Source organism: Anastrepha obliqua, chromosome 4 (genome assembly GCF_027943255.1).
Source record: "Anastrepha obliqua isolate idAnaObli1 chromosome 4, idAnaObli1_1.0, whole genome shotgun sequence".
Lineage (NCBI taxonomy): Eukaryota > Metazoa > Arthropoda > Insecta > Diptera > Tephritidae > Anastrepha > Anastrepha obliqua.
Genome location: NC_072895.1, coordinates 69104690 through 69129884, shown reverse-complemented (window position 1 = coordinate 69129884; position 25195 = coordinate 69104690). Strand labels below are relative to the sequence as shown.

Here is a 25195-nt window from a genome sequence, read left to right as displayed (position 1 = left end):
TAACAACAAACTACCAAACAAATTTGTGGTTAAAGCTTCGCTAATTATGAACCGGTTACGAAGCGGTCAAATAGTGTAAAAGACACCAAGAAACAAAAAAGTTCGATAATGTGGTTTTATTGAAATCAATAAATGTAAATTATTGTATCACATTTGAGTTTCAATAAAAGGCAATTATTAACATTTTTTTGGGCGCAATGTCCTTTGCAACAAGAATAGGTGCGATGTGACATAATAAAAACAAACGAAATTGTTATTATATAAACAAAATCCAACACTATTAAATTCGAAATATATTCCAAAAATATTATATTTATATGCCAAAGAAGGATCAAGGATTGATATATAATATCACTACAGCAAAGCAAAAAAATCTTCGCTTACAGCAACAGAGCAGCTGCGTCTAACGAAAGGTTAAATACAAATACGCGTACTAGCATTTAAAAAAGGGTAAGGTAAGAGGCCAGAAAAACCCATTTTTTTTTGCCTGTTCCAAGCATTGAACTTGCTCATGCTGTACTTTGTTGACTAAATTGCGAAAGGGGCAAGAATGTAAGCTAAAACATACAGGGTGGTATAACAACTAAAATGGCATCCGTGGGGTGTCAGAAACTTAATTTTCAAAGTTAAAAAAATTAAATAGAAAATTCTAGAATCGGTAACGATAAATGACGAGTTCGAATTTGCCGATCTATCATTTCAATAGTTCTATCAGAGAAAAGGAGCTCATCTCGCATTTGCGCCAAAATCGTTGTGCTTATTGGGGAGCAAGAACCCGCTGTTACAGCCATTGGTGACCATTAGTACTATGCCCAGAGGATTACGTAGATAACATTTGGTTTCGACAGGACGGCACTTGTTGTCACACAGCCACCCCTACGATCGATCTTGATCACACTGCCATCGAAACCAGTCCAAACGGTTATATGAATTGGCTGAATCCATTAGACTATTTTTTGTGAGACGCCAATAGGAATATATGCTACGCCAGCCATAAAAAGATGATTCAAGAGTTAAAACATGAATTTGAAATTGCTAGCTATGACATAAATGCTGAACATTACTAAAAAAACGTATTGAAAAATTGGGTTAACGAAATGAGATACTTTAAAGTCAAACATTGAAGTGATTTGAATGTTGATAGATGTATTTCCAATAAAAAAGTCAATAAAAAAATATTCATGCATCCCTTATTTATTGCCTAATTAATTATTTAAAAAGTCATACAGCGAAAAAATAAACGCTTCCTAAGACATTGCAGTGAGAAATTCACCAGCTGCTAGTCATAGTTATGAATCAGTTCAGCCTTGGTGAATTTCTTCCCATGTATATTTACTAAAGGGCGTTTGATTGTATTAACAACATTCATAATGGCCTCTCCATACGTACAGGGAGGTTCATATAGTGGTATTTTTTAATCATATGTTTTTTTGACAGTGATAGCTCTTTTCTGCAGGAAATCTTGACAGTATCATATCTTAACGGAATGAAATTAATCACTTTACGCTTGAACAACGTTGGTAAATACCATTGAAAACTTATTTTCAAGCGTATATTCAAGTAAATGTCGTATGGCGATAATAGTATGTTTATTGAAAAGAAGTCTAAATAATCTTTTTTTACGAAGCGTAATTTCAATTCGAGGGCTATGTTAACTAGGAAAACCGCGCATCCTTAGTGGCAGTTGTGTTTTGAAACGATGGTATCACATACCGCTTGTAACATACCCAACAACCTTTCTGTAAAGGCAGATCAGTAGAATCTGCCCTCCATACGATTATTCAAGGTATAAAGGAGTCCCTATATCAGAAAGAGTTGTTTTTGGGAGGCTATAGGCAATCACTAAGTCTCTGTATAAACTGGGGTTCGGAGCCAATTTTATTAGGTTTATCTACAGAATGCTTAGAGCAACTTGTGATAAGGGGCTGCAGGATGATTGCTTACGCGAATGACGTAGCACTAATTGTTAGAAGAAAGTTTGTGGATACTCTGTACGATTTGATGCAGGGATTTCTTAAGGCCACTTGTTAGTTTGGTGACATATTACGTCCTATCGGTGGATCCTCTCAAGATGGAGCTCGTTCTCTTTACGAGGAAATATAAAATACCCAGAGTTCAACTCCCTTCAAAAGGGGGGCGCTCCGTTAATGCTTTTTGACAAGGTAAAATACCTAAGTCTAATCCTTGACAGAAGGCTAACGGAGAAGCCCAACATTGAGGAGAGGATAAGGCAAGTAACAAATATGGGTCCTTTCGACTAATACTATTATAAAAGCAATTCTGTTGTATGGAGTTTTTGTATGGTGGAATTCACTGGAGAGGGCGACATCCGTGAAGAAGCTGGAGAGAGTTCAAACGTCTGCTTTCATTGGAATTAGTATTTAACGCAGGCAAAATTGCCTATGCACGTGCCGGAATCAGATTGAGAGGCTCGATCTACAGACTTGATCCCACTGGCGACTGATCAAGGTACATCATCGTTTAGTCTAAGCAGGACATTTTCGTTTAACATTCCATTAAAAGAAGAGTGGGCGGGATGTAGCATTTGAAGACAGAGCCTGGTGAACCTGTTCACAGATGGCTCGGAGTTGGATGGAGGGGTTGGCGGAGGAGTATTCTGCGAGTATCAACGAAGCAGCTGATTGGCTGCTCACTTTTGCAATAACTGTCACGGAAGTAATATCCACTCCATGATGATATACTCGAAACTGGTAGGCTAATAACTGACATCACTTTCGATCGCATTTAGGAATCTAGTCGCAGTAACAACGCAAGAAAGTGCGAGATGATGAGCTAGCTAGATAGGGGACCTGCAAGGTAGTTTCCTCGCAAAATTAGAGGATTGAAAGGGTGAGCTTCGCTTCAACTTAGCGAGCGCTGGACAAGTACACAAACTAGTAAGGCCGCAAAATCATTCTGGCTGATGAGCTTCATTAGCAGCATGAAGCGATTAACACAACCGTAACTCCGTTATCGTCCACAAGTAAACCAAGGTCTGGGAAAACTAGATTAATAAGATGCACTACTACGAAGCCAGACGAGGCCGCCACATGAATGATATATGTATATACATATATATATTCCAAAGAACAAACATCCTTATTATTTATAAAACATGATTTCATTCATGTGGCGGTCTCGTCTGACCGTACACCCGTTTTGGGTGTTTGGCCGAGCTCCTCCTTCTATTTGTGGTGTGCGTCTTGATGTTGTTCCACAAATGCAGGGACCTACAGTTTCAAGCCGGCTCCGAACGGCAGATATTTTTATGAGGAGCTTTTTCATGCAGAAATACACTCGGAGGTTTGCCATTGCCTGCCGAGGGGCGACCGCTATTAGAAAAATGTTTTTCTTACTTTTGGTGTTTCACCGAAATTCGAACCTACGTTCTCTCTGTGAATTCCGAATGGTAGTCACGCACCAACTCATTCGGCTACGGCGGAATAAATCGATAATAAATCAATGAAAAATTGATTTTTGTTAAATTTTTGAATTTTTAAACAAGAAACCACTACAACTTCTTAATCTTTTTCCCCTCCCGTCCTTACAAAGCCTACATCAGACCGGCTGAAGTGCAGCTGAGTAACTCGTCTGAATTTGAAAATGTTCTGGAAAGTGTTTCTGTAAAACAATATACTTGAACGAGCTCACAAAAGCGATGTCTCCTACTTCTTGCATATATGTACATATATGTTAAATATTCACTTTGCCTATTTTTATTTTTCAACTTCTAAAATCCGTTTTAAAAGCAGTGTTTTAATTGTCTCAACTGCAATCGGCTGTTTTTGACAGTAACCATTTTTCCTATTATACTTTTCATAACAAATTAAATGTCAAATTGATATTGAATGTTTTTAGACGTAATCAAAAGAATTTTAAAATAAAACAGACGTTTCAAGCATTATGGTGCTGCAGATGTACTTTTGCAAACCTGTCCTTGTACCTATTATTATTAATTGCCTCAAGTGGTAGGCAATGGTTGGTTGGTTGGTTGAGGCAGTGTCTGGGTGACACGTTCCAGATTCGATTAGCACAAAAGGTGCCATTTTGATACACGACTAGCAGAACCACTGTTGTTATTTAGTCGAACCATCTTCATTTGGCTATAAATCTACCCATGTCATCTATTTGCTTTCCTTCAATTTCTACCAAGTTGTTCATTGAGAATTTCCCCAGCATTATTTGTCGTAGAGCACCCAGACTTCGGGGGCAGCCCACTTCTATCACTTCGATACACCAGAGGAAGCCCCCTGTCAATGACCATTATCTCAGTGGGCCAATCAAATAAATCAAATTCTTGAAAAATATCATTTATTGTATAAGTAATATACTGTATAATTTTTTTTTGCAAATTATTGTAATAGAAAATGGTGGCTGCACAGCTTTTCTTCAACGGAGCATTTTTTTGTACAGGGCGCGCGGCCGGACGAACTGCACCTGCAATTTTCAATTTATGGTGAAAAACATCAATTTTTTTCGTTTATTCGTGTGAATGACTAATAGAAATACAGTACATTAATGTACCGGTTTTTGTATACAAGAAAATTTTTTCATTGTGAGATAATATTCTGCTACTCTGGCCTTCTAAGTCACATTAAAAAAACATATTGTCGCAAGACTTAAGTTCGGGAAAGAGTTCGTATAAAGTGGAACGATTTGGAAGCACGTCATCTTCAAAGATGAAAAAAAATTTAATTTGGATAGCTCTATGTCAAAACGAGCCCCAGGAGTGTCTGTGATGATCTGGGCAGCATTGAAAATGAATTCAGGGCGGTAATTGCTTTTGTGTCTGGAGGAATAGATGCGCTGGCTTATCAAGAAACACTGTTTGAATACCTTCTTACAACTCTTTCCGAAGATGAACAAATTACATTCCAGCAGGACAATGCGCCTACTTATGTGGCAAACTGTAAAATTTGTTTAAGGACTTTGACATCCTAGTTTAATCATGGGCAGCCGTAACACCAGATTTGTACCTCGTTAGAAATTTTTGAAGGAATGCTGTAATGCGTGGCAAGAAATTCCTACTCAGTATTTAGAACCTAGTTCAAAATATTTCTCGTCGGTACTGGTCGTGAACAAAATTAAGGGACAGACTACTAAATAAATAATGAGTTTATAGTTATTCGCAACATTTTATGAGTGAGTGGCTTTAGGAATACAGCATAGTTTTTCGATATATCGATTTTTGCAAGAAAATTACTTAAAAAAAATAAAAATAAAAACATTACCGCTTTTTTATTGTCCGAAATTTCATCATACATGAAAAAATATGTCTATTCTTCCGGTCCGACTTGAAAATGTAGTTACGAGAAACGCAGCAGGGTTATAGGATCATGAAAACTTCCGCAATATATGTAGATATGAGTGATTTCCTCGAATTTATGATTTCATGCCAACAGGAAAGATAATAATTACATATTCCCATATGTACATATTGAAGTCGTATAAATGTTAAAACTTCATTTTAGGACAATGATTTCTTAGTAATATTAGGACAGGCGGATGCATTCAAAAGAATAACCATTTTAGACTAGAATCGGGATGTCGTCGAGTTGGAGCTAGACCAGCATCTCAAAATAAGGGCCGATCACTTTTTATTGAGGGGAGCATTTGGATTTCCTCTCTTATCGCTTATCTACCGCCGTTTATTGTGTTTGCACATTAACTATTTTGGAAATTAAATTTTTATGGTATGAGATGATGGTGATTATGAACCGATTTCGCCCAATTTACATGGAAAATTAACGAAGATGGCTACATTTTGTGCGAATACATCCTGACAAAAGCTGATGCACATTATAAATGAAAAATTAGTGTGAAGCCTTTCCACGATACAACAAAGCAATCTTAAAGTTAAAATTTAAGACAAGCGTCTGAGTAGCAGGACCAAATGCAACAGAAGCACCAATGCATAAATATATAGTATATCGATTAAGCGAAAAGAAAATTAAAATAACAAGCATGGATGGAAGGGGAATGGTCGGTAAGGAATGGAAAAGGAGTATTGTATGGTATGCAATCCAAACACCAACAGTTAGATGGAGATGGTCGCAGTTGATATTACTGAAAGCTGTATTTTCGCACACACTGTACACTACAGAGCCACTACACTGTACATTCGTATCTATGGTAGCATAGACGGACAATTATTTGATTGGCGCTGGGAGAACTGTTGTACCTCTTTTTTCTGCCGTGGTGCTGGCACTGGTGTTATTCTTTCTGAAGCTGCTACTGCTGTGGTATCTGCGTATTCGTCACGCCGCTGATGAAAGAATGATGACGATACAGCCGACCGAAATGAACCGCCACTTGAAACGAACGACGCTGTTGACATAGCGGCAGCAATGGATTTACTCGTTGATGACAAATTGCGCAGCACATCATGTGGTAATAAACTGCGGTGCATATTATCTTTCCACAAATTATGCTCCAAACTTTGTACGCCCGCGTGTACAGCAGCTGCAGCCATAGCGATCGCATTACTACCCCCATCAACAGCCGCACTAGACGATGGCAGTGGGACAGTGAGGTCGTTGTCCAAATAGAAAATATCACTGTTGCCAATGCTTTGACGCCGAGGTGGTAACGGTGGTGGCATATCTGGTGGCCTGTCATAAGATGAGTCGTGGGCTACTATTCTTTCACTCGTGGTGGGCGACGTGTGCATTGAGGTCTTTGACATTTCCAACTCCTCCGCCTTCTCGTCTTTCAGAGGCAGTTTTGAAACTATATATGAATGTAGTCCAAGTGCTGTTTGAGGGGCTCGCACCTGCGGATGATTATAGTATGACACTGGTGTGCCACCAGTATATAACAAATTTACCGGACTGGTTGTAGAGCCAGCAGTTAGTTTTTTTAGTAAGTGTGGGGCCGGCGGTGGTGGGCGAGGTGGTGGTGTGCCACCGGCGCGAGGGGCGGTGAGTCTTCGTTGATCTTGCGTTTGTTGTCGGTGATATTCTAGTTGATGCTTACTGCTCGTAGATTGACTATATTGGCGATGATGATGACGGTGCGGATTATAGTAAGACTTATGATGAGTTTGACTATGCGTGTCTAATCTATGGCTGGGCTTTAGCTGTGCGCGCATATGATAAAAATTCGTTTAAATACATTTTTTTGTTTGATGAAATTTTTTTTTGATTTCGATTGTTATTAAAGGCGTAGCGATTTTTTTCGTTTTTGGTAAAGGAAGATGGTGTTGATGATTTACGGCAATTTGCCGTAGCAAATTATTTGTTTTGTTTTTGGCGGGGTTTCATTTGATGGTTGAATTTATGAGCAAAACAACAACAACATAGAGCATGTGTAACAGAAATGCGAGTACATAAAAAATATAATGAAAAGAACAAAACAAAACAGAACCGATAAAAACGCAATGTAACGATAACAATGAACATTTATGTACATACATTTAAGCACACATAATTTTTATATATTATATACAGATATTGTGCAAACACATACAAAATAAAGATGTTAAGCATTTTCATATGGGACAGTCAGGCAGGCGTGCGATCAATTAGAACATTACATATAAAATAAATAAGTATACTACGGACATATATACATAGATGCTGAATAAAATGAAGGAACCTACAATTTTAAGCTGCCTCCGAAAGGTGAATGACCCTTTCTATGAGAAGTCTTTCAAAGGTAGAAATATACTCGATGGTTTTCCACATACCGCTCGTTTTCTATAAGAACGTCATAGTCCGAAAACAAAATTTTTTGTTTTTTAGAAGGATAAGTACGCAGAAATGAAAATCAACTCTTCTTTTTGTAGAGTAAAACAATAGCAGCGATATCTATGACAGTATTTCATGAGGTAAAAAAGTGTCTTTACTTTTTATTTATGGAAGCGTAATAAATTGAAAAGTATGAAGCCATTTTTCTCGAATTTTTGAGTTTTTGACTTATGACGTTCTTCCAGCAAACTAGCGATACGAATCTGCATATAGTACACAATGATATCGAAATCAGAACCAACCGAAGGGTTATCACCAGAGTGGATATTTTATATGCATATAAAATGTTAAAATAAGCGCTTATATTAAAAACAAAAATAAAGATATACATTCAATAGGCAAAAGAAAAAAATCTTCAAATACATATTTCATTCAAAATCTATGAATAAATCACATTTACATTTTATTTTACAAGTTTAAATCAAATTATTTAAATTTGTATTAAAATTTAAAAAAAATACGGCGGCCGCCGTAGCCGAATGGGTTGGTGCGTGATTACCATTCGGAATTCACAGAGAGGTCGTTGGTTCGAATCTCGGTGAAAGCGAAATTAATAAAAACATTTTTCAAATAGCGGTCGCCCCTCGGCAGGCAATGGCAAACCTCCGAGTGTATTTCTGCCATGAAAAAGCTCCTCATAAAAATATCTGCCGTTCGGAGTCGGCTTGAAACTGTAGGTCCCTCCATTTGTGGAACAACATCAAGACGCACACCACAAATAGGAGGAGGAGCTCGGCCAAACACATAACAGAAGTGTACGCGCCAATTATATATATATATAATATATTAAAATTTTATTATTTATTAAATTATGATTACGTTATTATTGTTAGAGTAAATTATTAAATGATGAATCTGTGGCATCCACACCTTTGGGCAAATATCATTAATTTCTGTTTGTTTTGAAGTGCGTATTTCTTCGACAATGCAAACAGATTCTTTAACTTCATCTATACATAGGGTTTCGAGTGTTATAACTGCACAGATTCAAAAACACCATGGTGCGCAAAACTTGTTTGAATCAGCTGATCGCTACAAAAGCAAAGAGCAAAGACGCATTGCCAGATGTAGTTATTGGAAAAATGGGCGCTCTACATTGTTGCCATAAACAATTAATGTATTAACTGAAATAAATATTGGTTTTTGTTGGCAGGAATAGTAAAACAAAACTTACATGTATTCCTTTATTTGTAAATTTCACACATTGCATGAGTTCAAGGAATTTCAATCAAAACGCCAACGAAACAGATCATTTGGACTTTCAAACCACAAAAACGAAAGGAAAGAAAACAAAGTAGTTGTTCTAGTAACATCACCTTATATGAATTCGCCTTATGTTTTTCTTTTGTTTTCGAATGAAATGAACGAATAATATGTCTTAACCCTTTGCACTCAAGGTCGTTACCGCACGGACTAACCAGCAACACAAAGCTTTACGTAGCGTTTTTGATGAAATCCTTACCTCTAACTTAAAATGTTTACGCACATAAAATAACACATAAAACCTTTATATTTTAATACTTGATGTATTTTTACACTTTACGAAGATTATTTCTGAACATTAGTCTTTGTAATTTTTCTTTGTATGAGCATAAATAGTTTACATAGCGCATCGAATTTCCGCATCAGACAAAGTGGTGAACGAGTCTCACCTCCAGAGTACAAAGTGTTAATATGCAAAACTTTTGAAATATGAAAATAAGTATTAAATATGCAAAATACATATGCAATATTCGTTTATTCGCAAATATCCGCTCTGGTTGCACTAGTTTACAGCAAAAAAGCCTATGAATCAGGCCATACAATCCAATTCCTAGTCATCAGTCTGCCATGCTGTTTTAGGTAATTATATTTGATATCTTTCATTTATCTATGCGTCATTTTATATTACTAAAAATTATTTTTTATTTAAAAAAATTTTTTTTTTTTTGTTTTCGGAAAAATATTAAAATTTTTGATGCATACTGGAAAAAATATGTAAAAGTTTAATTATTACTCAAAATATTATGTGAATTTTCGGACATAGGAATTGGATATAGACTATTTGTATTTATTTCTACATAAGTGCTGCCGCGTTCAACCACACTCCGGTACGGCGTTTGTCCGCAGTACATGCAAATATAGTTCAGTTCCGTTTACTTTTAAATATTACATATTTAGTTTCATTAATGGAATTTCATTAATTATGAACCTTAAAAGATGTTTTCGCTGTTGCGGTATATAATAATCTCGAGTCAATTTCTGCTATAAAGAATATTCTCATGAAAAACAATTGTTCTATGGAGGGAAATCTCTGTCTATACTTATGAAGACTATAAGTCTTTCACCATTGTTGTGTTATTAACAAACATTGCAATATATTTGAAAAAGAGTGCAAGAGTGTTGGCTTTACTTTTTGAGGTTATGTCTCCAAACTCTTATGGGTCGGAAAGTTTACTGATCCCAACGCGCCCAAAATGTCTACTCAAAAAACGAACTAACAGCACCTGTAAGCAATTTTGAAATTTAACTAATTCATTTTAACTACACCAAGATCATCACTTAATCCAGCTTCAGTATTTTATTGTAGCTTATTGTACTTTATACTTAACTGTTAATACAATTTTCTATAAAAATAGATTTAAAAAAAATAATAACAAAAAATGACTAAAACAAAATTTACATATATGTAAAAAAAAGTGGAAAGATTTATTTTAATTAATAAAATTACAAATTCTCGAAGCATTGAAATTTTTAAGTTATTTAAAAAGCTGGAAACTAGTTCGACACCTTGGTCACGCAACAGCTTCTAGTTTGGGCGAAAAAAAAATTTGTTGAGTTGGTGCAGCCATTTAAAAATAGTGAACGCAATATTATTACCGACAGTTTCCGAAAAAATAAGCACTTCATACCAAGAGAGTTGCAGTCTGATAAGCCTTTGCCACTGGTTGAATCGAACTTTGCACTCCGCGAAGTTACCCTACCAAATGACATGGAAACATTATCGATCGGGACAATAATCTAACTTGCTCGTGAATTTGCCACTAAAGCTATCAAACGCCGAGCATTAAACCCTCGTGCCATGCAGCATTATCACGTACGTGTACTGCCATGGTTGGTGTCCTGAATATTCCGTCTTTCACACTTGAATTGCAAATTCGGCGTCTCGATAAAACTGTTATCAGTATCCGAATAAAAAAAAACGGAAAAATTTGCTTAGCTTGCAAATAGTTAGCGGGTCAGGAACAAAAATACATTTTTTTGTTCTTATAAAACCGTGTTATTACATACATATATGATAATAAAGAAGTATAGGTTTTATATACATATGGTTTATGCGTTACTATACACTCGTGGGGACTCAGATGACTACGTCGGGCGAAATTGGATTAAAAACTTTTAACATGAAATAGTTGACTAAGACTGATATATTGTATCACGGAAGATAAATATTAATTAAACATAAATTAACAGAATTGGTTAAAAACATATTTTTTGTACGAAAAGGATGAAATAAGATTAATCTCAATAAAGCAGTTCGATTAGCTTTTAATTTTTGTAAAATATATATTATATGCAAGAGTTTATTTTCATTTTAATAACGAGTTATTTTTGAAATTGAAACTGTTTGCTTATAGAACAAACGGACGTCAAAATTCGATACTTTTCTGGGAAAAAATGGTATACCTATAAAAAAGTTTTGATAAGAATTTTCCCCGGAAACTAGTTTGTTCGATGCCAGTTACATTTTATATAAACTTTTATCGAATATTGGATTTAGGCTATGTGTGAGCTCGCCTGAATTTTAGTACCTAAACTAATATTCTACTAGAGGATTGCAGCAGTTATAAGGAAAACCGAATTTAGGAAAATTGCTTTTTAACTGCGTGAGTTCCTTTGTGCACACTCTAAAGGTCCAAAAATTTCACATATATCTCCAACAAAATATTTGAAGAAGTCGAAGACGTTCAGACGGTATGCTGAAGATAAAAACGTTGACAACTTCCTCGAACGAGGTTCGAAAAAAAAACCGCTCTGAAGCAAGATCAGAAGATCATTGATTCCTTTGTGACAAAGGCGAACTTATCGCTGCGTGAAACTTAAGCAGTTTTATGGAAAAATGGTGTTAATGCATCCAAAGACAAGATTCTGGTTTTTCAAAGCACGCGCTTGCTTTTTTTAAGACGAGATTACTTTCCAAATCGGTATGGGTCTTACTGATTGCAATATATCTTTGGGAATGGCCACCTTGGTGTAAATTAATTATAACCAATTGAGTTTTAGCATTCTTGCTGGGATTTGACGTAAAAAAATATATATATAAAAAAGTGAGTGACAATATTATTATTTTTATTCCACAACGAAAAACTAAAAATTTTCCAATTTATAAATCTGAGCCCATTGCCACGATTTTTCGCTTTAAATTTTGCGTACACTTGCTTCGATGTTTACATTTTTTTTTTTTCAAAATAAATTCCCACAATTTGGAAGCCTTTTTCTGACGTAAAACGATTCATGACGATTTGCCAAACCTTATTGAACAAAAATGTCAACACAGTTTGCCATTCTCAGCTATCAGACTATAATTATCGATATCGATAGGTCTCATGCAATTAAAATAAAGCACTCATATACAATAACAAACTATAGATTCACGCCTACGTTGACAACTTCATTTCGACACCTACTGTAAATGTATAAAATAAATAACTTTTTGGTGGCTTTAGACTATTTAGCAATATAATAATTGCTTTTCGAATATTATAAATATGCTAAGAAATTGTTTACATCTAACGCTCGCTCTAACAAATGTGACAGTCCAATTTAGGTTAGAAAATATGCTCAAAAATAATTTTAATTGTTCCTACTCTCTGCATTACCGACACTTTCCATTGATTAGAAAATATGCTCAAAAATAATTTTAATTGTTCCTACTCTCTGTATTACCGACACTTTCCATTAATTTGGAATTTTTCTCTTTTAGGTAACAATTCAGACGAATTCGCACACAACCTTAATTCAGAATACTTTTATACGAAGAAAATAAGTTTTGAGAAATTTCGTTTATGTTTTAACTGATACATACATATTTGTTCCTTATTAAAGAGGTAGGAAGCAGACAGTCGCAGCAGACCCTTCAGTGGATGGCCTTTGAGCCTCCGTTATATATTTATAATGATTCGAATCGATTAAGCTTTTACAAGTCGTATGACTATACCACTATACTTCAACCAGCCTACGACACATACATACATACTACTATGAAGTAACAAGACTGGCATCTGAAAACATTTTATTGCGATTTCATATATACATATTTACTTATTAGATTAGGTTAGATGCTTGCCCGCCTCTTGTGATACCATTGCAGCGGAAAAAGGGTGAAAAGAACAGGAACGATTATTACCTAATTTCAATATACACCTCTACTCTAATCCAGCAACGCTCCATGCGAATCTTGCCTTGCTCCAAAGCTTGCTAAAAATCTATTTCTGTCAGCTCCTTCAGAACGCCCAGCGTTTTCTTTTACACAGTTTCAACGTACTCAAATCTTGCCCCTTTAATGCAGATCTCTTCTTAGGAAAGAGGTAACACGTCGAAAGATCTGACGAATAAGGCTGACGGTCTAGCTCTTCAATGTTGTATTTGCCTAGAAACCTCTTGACCGACAATGTGGAATGTGCTGGGGCATTGTCCTGGTTGAGAACTCCTGAATTAGGCTTTCAAAACGCAGGTCGCCTTTTCCATACTAGTTCACGGAGTCAGCAAGAACTAGTTTGATCTTGAGACAGTGAAGGTGCAGAATCCTATGTACATACATATATCGAAAAAAAGAATCGCCATTGCTTTGAATTTTGATTTGTTCATTTGAGCTTCTTGGGCTTTCTGATAAAGCTGGGTTACTTCAATGCTTGGATTCGTGCTTCATTTTAGGTACATAAATAAAAAAAAACCACGGATTCGTCACGGCAATTTTTTTTTTAATTTCACTTCGTTTCTAACAGATGTCAGGATTTATTCTTTTTGAAAACTACCATTATATGGCATGAGGGCGGGTTATTGACCGATTTCGCCGTATTTCAATACCAGACTGCGTTGGGCAAAGAGTATAAAATGTGTGCCAAGCTTTATTGAAATATATTATGTTTTGCACGAGTTATCGTGCTCACAGACGAACGGACAGACATAACTAAATCGACTAGTCATTCTGAGCATATTGGCATATCTGTATCTACATATATTAATTCTTGTATGCTGTTACATACCACCACTATGTGAACAAAAATGCGGGGGTATAAAAAATATATGGGGAATGTTTTGGAAACAATTGGAAACAGCACTTATTAATTTATGAAATCTATGGAGAGAAGAAGAAAAATCTGCAGAACGCATTTGTTGTTGTAATGACACATGTAGAACATGGGCATACATTTTTGAAATGGGCATCTTGTGTATTACTGTCAAATTCTGACTAGATTCAGATATCGTTTTTTTAAGATTGTCATATCTAGAGGGGTTGGCCTCAATGGCAGCTCAGCTAGGAACCAAGAAAAATTTTAACAACATATGGAACGTGGTCACATTAATTAGAAGACTACCTCTCTTCTCTCTGCCATTTCCAAATCTAACATTTAATAGAACACAATTTTGGCAACGCCTGCCCGACACATTCGTTTCACGTCAGCCACGTACTATAGATTTGCGACATAACTACATGAACGTAACAACGAAATTTCTACAGCTATTTAGTAAATCTAAAAATAAGAATATTTACATATATTAGTACTCACACTACGATCCACATGTGGCGGCTTGAATAGCGGGTGGTTTTGCAATTCTTGGGACAAATTCATCTCCGATAAACAAAGCGAGCCTGCCGGACTGACAGTTGGAGACGGAGCCAAATTAACAGGAAGATGAGCAGTGCCATGCGTATTACCCATAGAACCGTTCGGCCGTATATGCGTACTCGACGTAGACATAGCCAATGGCGGGGCGCGTCGCATATACTGGTTCGAGTCATTTAGATCCTCGGGACTAGCGTATTTAAAGCAAGTAGCTGTTGATGAATGGCCACCCGTAGCACCACTGGCTGCGCGTTTATTACCGAAAATAGGCGAACTCGGTGCTGAATGATGACCAGCGATGGACTTGGTTCGGACGTAGGTAGCGTCTACACTGAACGCGTATTCATTGCCAGCAGTGGTGCCATCTGCGCGATCTCGCGAATGCGAAGCCAGATGCGAACGGAAGCGTGGTGTCGAGTTATTGGGTGGTGTAATGTCACGAAATTTGGATTTTAAGTCTTTGTAAGCGCTTTTGACGCCACGGGAACCTTCTTTGACCTGAATAATAAAAGATGCAAGTAAAGGACAGACGAAATTAATGATTAACTGTAACGCAGAAAGTGAAATTTTATTTTTACAATTTTATTATGTTCTATATGAATATCTAAGCATATTTTCAGACATATTACTTGAAAAAATAAGCAATAATAGCGTTAAAGAAACTTAGTTACAACAAAACAATTAAAAGAACGAACATAGCAAATACCAGGTGTTAATTAGCTAACTTATGGCTATAAATAGGAGTATATATTGATCATTAATTTAATGGTTTACTTATACAGCTATGTACATGTACGTACATATATATGCCACTCACCGATTTTACGGCAGACTTTACGGCTGGATTCGTCTGCGTTTCAACGAAAAGATGCGCATGCAGTCGAAGATAAGCCGAAACAAATTTTTACAGTACGATATTACATTTTTTAAGGATTTCAATAGTTATTATTTAATATAAAATGGTTTTTTTAACGGTCGATTACAGAATATTTGAGCAACGGTACAAAAAATTTACGTAGAAGCACAATGGAACGCATCAGCAGTCGTCGTCAGTTGTTGTGGCAGTTGCAACACAGAGTAGCAGTGGTAGTTGATGGTTGGTGGTAGCGGTTTATTGTTCATTAACATATGTATATATATATATATATATATATGTATATGTACATATATGCACATACATATACATATTTATTTATTTCGATTTGTATGGTAGCAATTTGAATTGAGGAAGAAGCGCATAATGTACGTGGGATGTGTGTGCGCGTTCGAAATAACCGACGAATTTAATATGGAAAAATACGAAAAAAAGAAGAAAGACAAGACAAATAATGTTACTGCTAGCTAAACTAGTAAGTGGATATTAGGTATTAAAAACTATATGTAATTGTTTTATAAAAAATTAATATTTGTGTATGTGGGCTTAAATTTCGTTCCATATGTATGCATGAGTGAGAATTTAATAGTATAGTAAATATGTATAGGGTGGGCCATGTAAAATTTGCTTTTTGAATCGGCTATAAAAAAAACTAATCAATATTTTTTCAAACTTTTTTTTTATTTTGAAGATTGAACATTGTCATTTATGAATGAAAAATAATATCGTTCAAATTACTGCCACGACTGGCTTTACAGTAGGCCATTCGATCAACTCAATTTTTAAGCACATTTTCGATTGTTTGGGCTCCAATTTCATGAATGGAAACTTCGATTTCGTGTTTTAAAGCATCAATCGTCTCTGGATGGTTCGCATAGCGTTTGTCCTTAACGGCTCCCCACAAAAAATAGTCCAACGGGCTTAAATCACAGCTCCGAGGCGGCCAATTGATATCGGAATTTCGGCTGATTATTCGGTTTTCAAAAACGGTAGCCAAAAGTTCGAGTGTAACTTTGGCAGTGTGACAAGTTGCACCGTCCTGTTGAAAGCAAATGTCGTCCATGTCATCCTCTTTAATTTTTGGAAACAAAAACTCGTTGAGCATGTCACGGTAACGCTCGCCATTTACTGTAACCGCGGCTCCTCGCTCGCCGATGTGAAAATCAGAAAAAAAGAAGAAGACTCACCACATTGGAAATAATATAGTTTTTCAATATTTCCCAATTTTGTTCAACCGTATAGCGTCCCATTTCGTAAATGTCAAACCTTTAAGTAAATTATGAAAACATTTGACATGTCATTTGTGTTACCATTCTCAAAAAAAATAGGTGGTTCAAAAAGCAAACACTATATGGCCTACCCTGTATTTATGTGTGGATGTATGAGTCCGATGCCGATGTGCGAAATTATGTTAATGGCTATTGATGTTATCAAATAGTAAAAATATTGATGTTTTAAAAAATGCCAATGACAATGAGTTTTTAATTCCATTAATTATTTTTATGTATGTAAACAATTTGTAAAATAAAAGTTTCGCTTTTGTGCTTTTTTGATGCAGTAACGAACAATTTAAGCTTATTAATAACCGTATCCAAAAAAATATACAAACCAAGGCATATTAAACAGATAGCAACGGCAGGGTTGCAATTTTGATTTAAAGTGTCAAATTTTGTAAAACTACTCTGAACTGTCAAACTTTGCTTATAGCTATTCACATTCTAGGGACCAAAAGCAAAATCAAACTTTATTGCTTCATTATTTTTGTTTTTGCTCTACTGCTGCTACCTGTTTAACGTATGTTGACACAAAAATATTTTTTTATTAAAACGCGAAAAAGTACACAATTTCCAAAACAGAAACTACATTTTTGTTATTCGTGTCGAATATGCCACTTTTTTACAATTAGTTTAGTTAATTATACCACCCATTGTCAGCTAATGAGAAACGCGATATTTGGGCCAATTTTGACTACTTTTCTGTTTTTCATTTTCATAATAATTTTTTTATAAAAATATAATTCATTCTACAATAAATGTCATATAACTTAAAGTTTCAAGCATTGATACGATTTATAACAATTCGAAAAATGTTCATCAAAAATTGCAAAATTTTCCAACAGAATTAAAAATAAAACCTGCGTATTACAGACAACAACAATATTAGCACAACAATTTGGCCAATGACTGCCACTTCAGCAGCTTTCCACAAAAAATTATGGACGAATTTTACCGTTAGACGTTAGACAGTTAGTTATACTACCTCTATATAGGATGTCCGGTGGGACAATTTTAAATTTAAAATTTCTCTCTAACCGTTGAAAGTATGACGGGGAGGGGGCCACGTTAGCTTCATTATTTTTGCGGGTTATTTAGTTACAATATCGCAGTGGACAGATGAACAACGAGCGCTCGCAATCTAAGCGTATTTCAAGGCCAAAGATTCGCTTGCAACTGCTCGTGGTAGATTTTGTTCACGTTACAATATTCGATGTATACGTGATGTCCCAAATGAAGATTTGATTCGTCCATGGGTGCGAAAGTTCGGTGGCAAACAGCCATCGTCCCACCGGGCATCGAGTATAAATAAAAATATTGAATTCGCCGCTATAAGTTTGCACGATAATCGGCGTCAGCCTCTGCGCAAGAGAGTGGGCTTCCAATGTTGTAGCGATTTCGTAAGGGCAACCACTATTTTTTGGATTGAAGAAGCCGATTTTCATTCAAATGGAAGTGTAAATAAGTAAAATTGCCACTATTGGTCACCTAAGGGACAGAACCCACTATTAGGTTCAAACAAGAGTGTATCCGACGCAACGGTCAACATTTAGAGGAAATAATTAAGAAAATATCAATCCGCACTTGTCTTCTTTATAACAGTTATTGAAATAAACGTTTATCATTAGAAATTCTGTAGATATACATGTAGATATGTATGTGTGCATCTATAATAAGGTGTAAAGTGTTCATTAAGTGCATTATGGTTATTAGTAAACTAATTTAAAGTATTATTAATAGTACGGTGTGCGCTATAGTATCATTTATACACTGATGGACAAATCATATTTTAGTTTAATTTTGAAGAATGTTGATTGAAAGTACAATTGTTTTAGTTTGGTATCCGAACTTTTATTTAATGTTTCCAAATTAAACAGCATCCATCCTCATAGCAACAAAAATTTCAAATTTTTATAAAAATCCAAAAAATGAGTGCATAAAACAACTGGAGCTTTTTGATTGCAATAAATTAATTGTATTGTATTGACGCAAATAAATTATAGATAATTTTCAAATAAATTATAGATAATTTTCATCGAAATTGATTGCAAGTCCTTTTGAAGTCTGTTGAAGAGATTCTCGCCATTTTTTACGCTACTCATATCTATCCTATTAACCAACTTCCACAAATTCTCAATCGGGTTGCGATCCGGGGACTGCGATGGTAATTCCATTACATTGATATTTTGGGCGCTAAACGATAACTTAACAGATTTAGCCGTGTGCCTTGAGTAATTCCCCTGTTGGTAGACCTATTGCAATGGCATTTCCACCCCGCATATGGATTCATAACAGCATCTAAAATATTCTTTTACTGCTTTGGTCGATAATTGCATTAATTTTATACCATGGCGTTGACCCCAATGCGCAGCACCACACAATTACACCACCTGTGCTATACTGTTTTCTTACAATAACGAGGATCATATCGTTGAACTGTCCATAACTCATTCCATCGCTGCCTATTCAATTAACTTTGGGCACATCACTGAAGAGAAAAGCTGTCAATTTGCCAACTGACCAACCCAGTTGCGTTTGAGCAAAATTTAAACACTTTAATTTATTTTAACAGATATTGTTGGAAGTTTGTCAGGCGATTCTAGTGCAAATACAAAATTTTGGTGAGAAATGGGTAAGCTGGCCAACAATATTATTGAACAAAGTTTTTCCTGAAAATCTATACCATTTTCGGGCAACTTATCAACTAACTCGCTGAAACTCAGTGTGTGTTGTTGTGCATTATCGTCTTCATTCATACGAAGATTTAAAAGCCTTTTAAATATTGCCACTACAGGGCTTATCGGTTCGTGTATTTCTTTCAATACCGTCCAAATTTTTTTAACCGTAGTACAGTTCTTCACGCTGTTGATTTGGGAAGCGCTTATTGACAAATTAACCCCGGCATTGTTTTATTGTTCTTGCTAAGCCAAGCTGGCAATCCCTCAGAGCCGTTTGGTTTCACAAGCTCACCTGACATCACTGTCGATAACTCTTGGTGGATTAAGACACTGCGAATCAACACGCACCACGCGTAAGTCGCGTTTCTTTGCTTATAAAAAAATAATAAATACTAATAAAAATTACAAATTATTTGCAGTGGCAACAAAACTGAGAGTGAGAGTAAAATACTGCTATAATAATGAAGCTTCAAACTTGCGAGTTGCATTTGTTTTGTCCACCCATTTTTCGAGTTGCTATGAAAAATTGAACTGTTTGTATCTATAAGGAAAGATTTTGTTTAATTTTACTTGCAATTAATATTCTACAAAATTGAACTAAAAAAATACATATGGAATTATGATATTTTATAATAGGGCAATTGCTACATATGACTTGGCCACCACTGTCCGTATATACAATTTTCTACGTTGTGTTCTTATAATGAAAATATAAATATAAGTAAATAAACAAAATGTTTAACTACAAAATACAGCAACATTTTAGTATTACATTTTATAAAAAAAAATATTAAACACATACTAAAGTCATTTGTTAGGTAAGCAAAGAAAAAAAATTAAGAAAAGAAAATTTACGAACTTTTGGAAGTGAGTGTAATATATATTTTTTTCATTTGTTGTTGATCTGAGTGACGGAGGAACTTTTCCTTCTTTCACAACATTTGTATTTGTATTTGTTTTTTTTTTTTTTTTTGGTTTTCTTTTTTGCAATTTAATGGTTTGAGAGATTATTTGTTTTCGCAAACTTCTGACATACCGCACTGTACTGTAAAAATAAATTAAACAAATTTTAACAAAAAAAGTATTCAATATGAGAAAACAAATAAAAAACAATATGAAAAACACGTAGGCAAACACATTTTTATGTATGTGTGTGTATCAGGTAATAGTTTCAAAGAAGTTAAAATACGTATGCATATGAAGTCGGTTTGCAGTAAATGAAGGTACACATTTACATAGGTAAGTATATTTGAATGTTAGTTTCATCAGACTACTAATTAGGCAAGAATACGAGTACATATTTACAGTATTGGTCAAATCCGAAGCACTCTCTAATTTTTGTAAAATAGTAACGAAAAAAATGTCTACATTTTTAACTCAGTTGCTTATTAATTTTAAGATATTATACTGATTATTTAGTGTTTTTAATTAAGAAAGTTAACTGGACAGAACTAAAGCACTGCTCTCAAAGGTTTGAAAAAAAAATAAAAAAAAAACCTATCCTATCCAACATTTTCTACAACTGAGGTCACCTTTTAGGCATGCAACACATTCAATTATTGATCATTCCTTGTGAAATGCCACCCTTAGCAATTTTTATAACTTCGAAAAGCTCATCCTTGATTTTACAGTTTCTCCTATATGTTTTCTTAATTTACAATCAATAGCGTAGAGATAGGGTGTAAGCATTGATCGTATTTCTTCTCAGCCTAAATTTTCAATGCCTGGAAGTATACTTAGAACCATTATCACAAATAATTATATTATTTTACTACCAAAGAGGGAGCTTTTATTTCAGTGCTACCAATACCCATAAAAATGATCTGGATTATTCCCGTGGGAATTGATCGGAAAACTAAGCTGGATAACTCAAGAAAATACGCTAAGTAATGATCAATTAAGAAAAAGAGCTCTTCATAACAGCCATATGTCGTTCCCTTGAACGGCATAAAACTGTATCTCCATTTATTTTTGGAACAACAAACATCAAGACTTATAGCACAAAGTAGAGAAAGAGCTTGGTCGAACATCTAAAAAGGGATATACAGGCCAATCGATTGCTTTTGAGTTGTTTTCTTTTTAAATTGAAGACTTATATAAAACATAAAGTACTGCCAGACTTCAAATAAAGTAATCGGTACTTTTAGAAGAATACGATTCTTAAAAGAATCACTCCGATCACCGAAGCACTCGATTCTCAAACGTACTCAAAACGTCCAATCACTATTTAATACTATCCTTCGATTCGTAGAGAATAAAACGGTCTTCAATTTCTGAGCGTTCCAATCGAGATAAGCTATCGCAAATTCTAGTCTGGCCTTCCTACTTTTTGCTGAAAAAAATGCTTCCTCGTCGGACGTCTGAGCTGCTATCCTTTTAATTGTGCGTTCACTAACTGGTAAACACTGTTTCCTTATTTCACTCGAAGAGACTATGGGATCAATTTGAATAGTTCATTTGATCAGAGAATCATCTTTCCGAGATATTTTCGCATTTTACCTCCGCCGTGCTAATTGCTTTATACTAATCTATTGATTAAATATTTTTCACTTATTTTGTCTTGTCGAAATGCCGCATATTGGCGCGTATGACCAATTTAACCGGACAAAATTCATTGGCGAGTTTTGAGATAATTCAAAACGGTTTAAGTCTACAGATGTCCACTGACATACAATATACGAAAATTTTACTTTTAGCTTGCATTTTGAATTTTTTCAAGCTTTTCAAAACAGCGAGAATTAACATTAGACAAAGAGACGCAAAATTAATCACCCTATCGGAAGATTTTTAATTTTGGAAATAGCCGTATGTCAATCATATTTTAAAGTTGTAAGTTAGAGAGCTGCAGTATACGAACAGTCAAGCAATGGAGCGCGTAAAGGGCAAAATAAAGGTTTCAATTAATCAAAATATACGAGGGCGGGTCAATAAGCCCGTGACTTTTTGTATTTCTGACCTCTTTACTGAAAAAGAAATACTGCTCCTGTCAACAGGCATCTGTCAGTTGACTCCTGTCACAATTTGAACGTGCTGCGTCAGTTAGTTTGTGTTTTACAGCTACTTTTATCAGACTACCAAGTAATTTGAGTAGAAAATGGAAAAAACTGAATTTCGTGTGCTTATTAAGCCGATTCACCCTTAGAAACCCACTGTTTCGACTGTTGTTTGGTCTCTGGTGTGTGGTGATGGATCCATGTTTCGTCCACGGTTACAAAACGGTGCAAAAACTCCTCCATATTGCAATTAAACAACGCCAAACCTTCCAGTGAAGTTGTTACACGATTGTGTTTGTGATCGACTGTGAATTACTGGGTAGTCTTATAAAGGTAGCTGTAAAACACAAACTAACTGACGCAGCACGTTAAAATTTTGACAGGAGTCAACTGACAGATGCCTGTTGACAGGAGCAGTATTTCTTTTTCAGTAAAGAGGTCAGAAATACAAAAAGTCACCGACTTATTGGCCCGCCCTCGTGTATATATTTTTTTTACAAAATAATTTTTAGGTATTTAGTAAAAAAATTCCCGCTCTGTATTTTTGATATTGTTTACCTAAAACTTCTTGCTACATATCCGAAGAGCATAGACTGCGCACAAGTTCGCATCAATGCGTTTGAAGTTATGTAAACGTCATTGTACTAATCAAGTTCGTTGCTTAAGTTTTTGTCGGTTAAGTTGCTTAAGGTCCCGTGCATGGAAAAGAATAACAATTGCAAGCACAGTTTGCTAAAGTAGAGCGCATACAGGTGTGATAATGATAACAATAACAATAACATTGATCATGAATTACCGTTAGCAGGGGAACTAAGTTTAAAGTTTTTTCTTATTTTGCTCTATGAATGGTATTGAGTTAGTTATTGCAGTTATTAGTGAATTTCAATAATTCTTAGTGATAACCAATGCTTTAAAATATGGTGCAGCAATTTATTTTGGTAAATAGAATTATGAAAATAGACGAGAATTGCAAATATATCGAAACAATATTTTATTAGAATGGAACCTAAAATAATTTCAGTATCCTTAATGGGGTAAATCGAAGTTTGGAAATCAGTTCCAAAGGCTTCTGGAAAATTCTTATATTATTTAACAGAAAAGGAGCCCATATTAAGAGAAAGTCGTTTATTAGAAATAAGAGTAGAAATAGAAAATAATATTACAGTTCACATTTTGCAAAGAGCAAATTTTTAATTGTAATAGGACTATGAATAAGTTCGTGCGGTTTTACAACAGATGGCGTAACTTGATTATTATTCCATCGATCCACATTTCCAAACATTCATTGGAGAGCTACTGTCGTAAGGCACAAACGTCAGTATAAGTTTTTTATTTGAAGCGTAAACAACAATATTTTTACCACACTTGAAAATGTCGAATTTCGTGCCAAATAATGTGTTTTTGCGGGGAATTCTTCTTCATTATTTTAATATGAAGAAAAAAGCAGCCGAAAGTCATCGTATCTTGGTGGAAGTTTATGGTGAGCATGCTCTAGCTGAGCGAACGTGCCAGAAGTGGTTTGCACGCTTTAAAAGTGGTGATTTTGGCTTGGAAGACGAAGAACGCGAGGGTGCGCCGCCAAAGTTCATGGATACCGAATTGGAGGAATTGCTCGATCAAGATCCGGCTCAAACGCAAGAAGAGGTTGCAAAAACTTTGGGAGTTGATCAATCAACCATTTCCAAACGTTTAAAAGCCATGGGAATGATCCGAAAGGTAGGCCATTGGGTGCCGTATGAATTGAAGCCAAGAGACGTTGAACGCCGTTTTATGGCATGCGAACAACTGCTTCAACGGCACAAAAGAAAGGGTTTTTTGCATCGAATTGTGACTGGCGATGAAAAGTGGGTCCATTACGACAATCCAAAACGTCGGGCAACGTATGGATACCCTGGCCATGCTTCAACATCGACGTCGGCGCAGAATATTCATGGCCTGAAGGTTATGCTGTATATCTGGTGGGACCAGCTGGGTGTTGTGTATTATGAGCTACTGAAACCGAATGAAACGATTACGGGGGATGTCTACCGACGACAATTGATGCGTTTGAGCCGAGCACTGCGAGAAAAACGGCCGCAATACGCCGATAGACACGACAAAGTTATTTTGCAACATGACAATGCTCGGCCACATGTTGCACAAGTGGTCAAAACATACTTAGAAACGCTCAAATGGGATGTCCTACCCCACCCGCCGTATAGTCCAGACCTTGCGCCATCCGATTACTATCTCTTCCGATCGATGCAACATGGCCTGGCTGACCAGCACTTCCGTAATTACGATGAAGTCAAAAAATGGATCGATTCGTGGATTGCGGCAAAACCGACCGAATTTTTCACAAAGGGAATCCGTGAATTGCCAGAAAGATGGGAAAAAGTAGTAGTAAGCGATGGACAATACTTTGAATATTAAATTTGTAACCATTTTACGTCAATAAAGTTTCAAATTTCGAAAAAAACCGCACGAACTTATTCATAGTCCATTAATCATTGAAATTGTATTACTTTTGATCCATTGATTTATATTATAAGTATATTCCCCATTTGTTTTTAGAAACGAAATGCCATAATTTTTTCTAAATATCAAAAAAGCTGATATAAGCATATACATATATGTGTCTACCATAGACCCCAACGCAGAACAATTTTTTGTTGTTTGTATGAATCGCCCCACTGTGCGCTCTTAACAAATACTGTGAATTTACAACGGTCCAGCAATATTTTTTGAAATGAAATTTTTTGTCCAATGAAGTTCTTCCCACTATGTAATTTTTTAGTTCAAAATTTCAACTCAAAGGAATG

The 25195-nt window shown here is 35.6% G+C and overlaps 1 protein-coding gene across 13 annotated transcripts in view; it reads right to left on the bottom strand.

Annotated features, from left to right (window-relative positions):
• The window catches only part of LOC129244809 (DENN domain-containing protein 1A-like), a 56343-nt gene that overhangs the window by 9814 nt on the left and 21334 nt on the right, over positions 1 to 25195 (bottom strand). For 3 of the 13 annotated variants that reach the window (XM_054882670.1, XM_054882667.1, XM_054882668.1), the window contains exons 7-8: positions 15393 to 15425; positions 14519 to 15073 (exon numbers count right to left, since the gene is read on the bottom strand). In XM_054882670.1, coding sequence (XP_054738645.1) covers positions 14519 to 15073; positions 15393 to 15425 — 588 coding nt within the window. Of the gene's footprint in view, positions 1 to 4086; positions 4438 to 6181; positions 7079 to 14518; positions 15074 to 15392; positions 15426 to 19855; positions 19943 to 20260; positions 20447 to 25195 lie in introns of those variants that run through there. The other 10 variants (XM_054882661.1, XM_054882664.1, XM_054882663.1 and 7 more) reach the window with 9 other exon arrangements.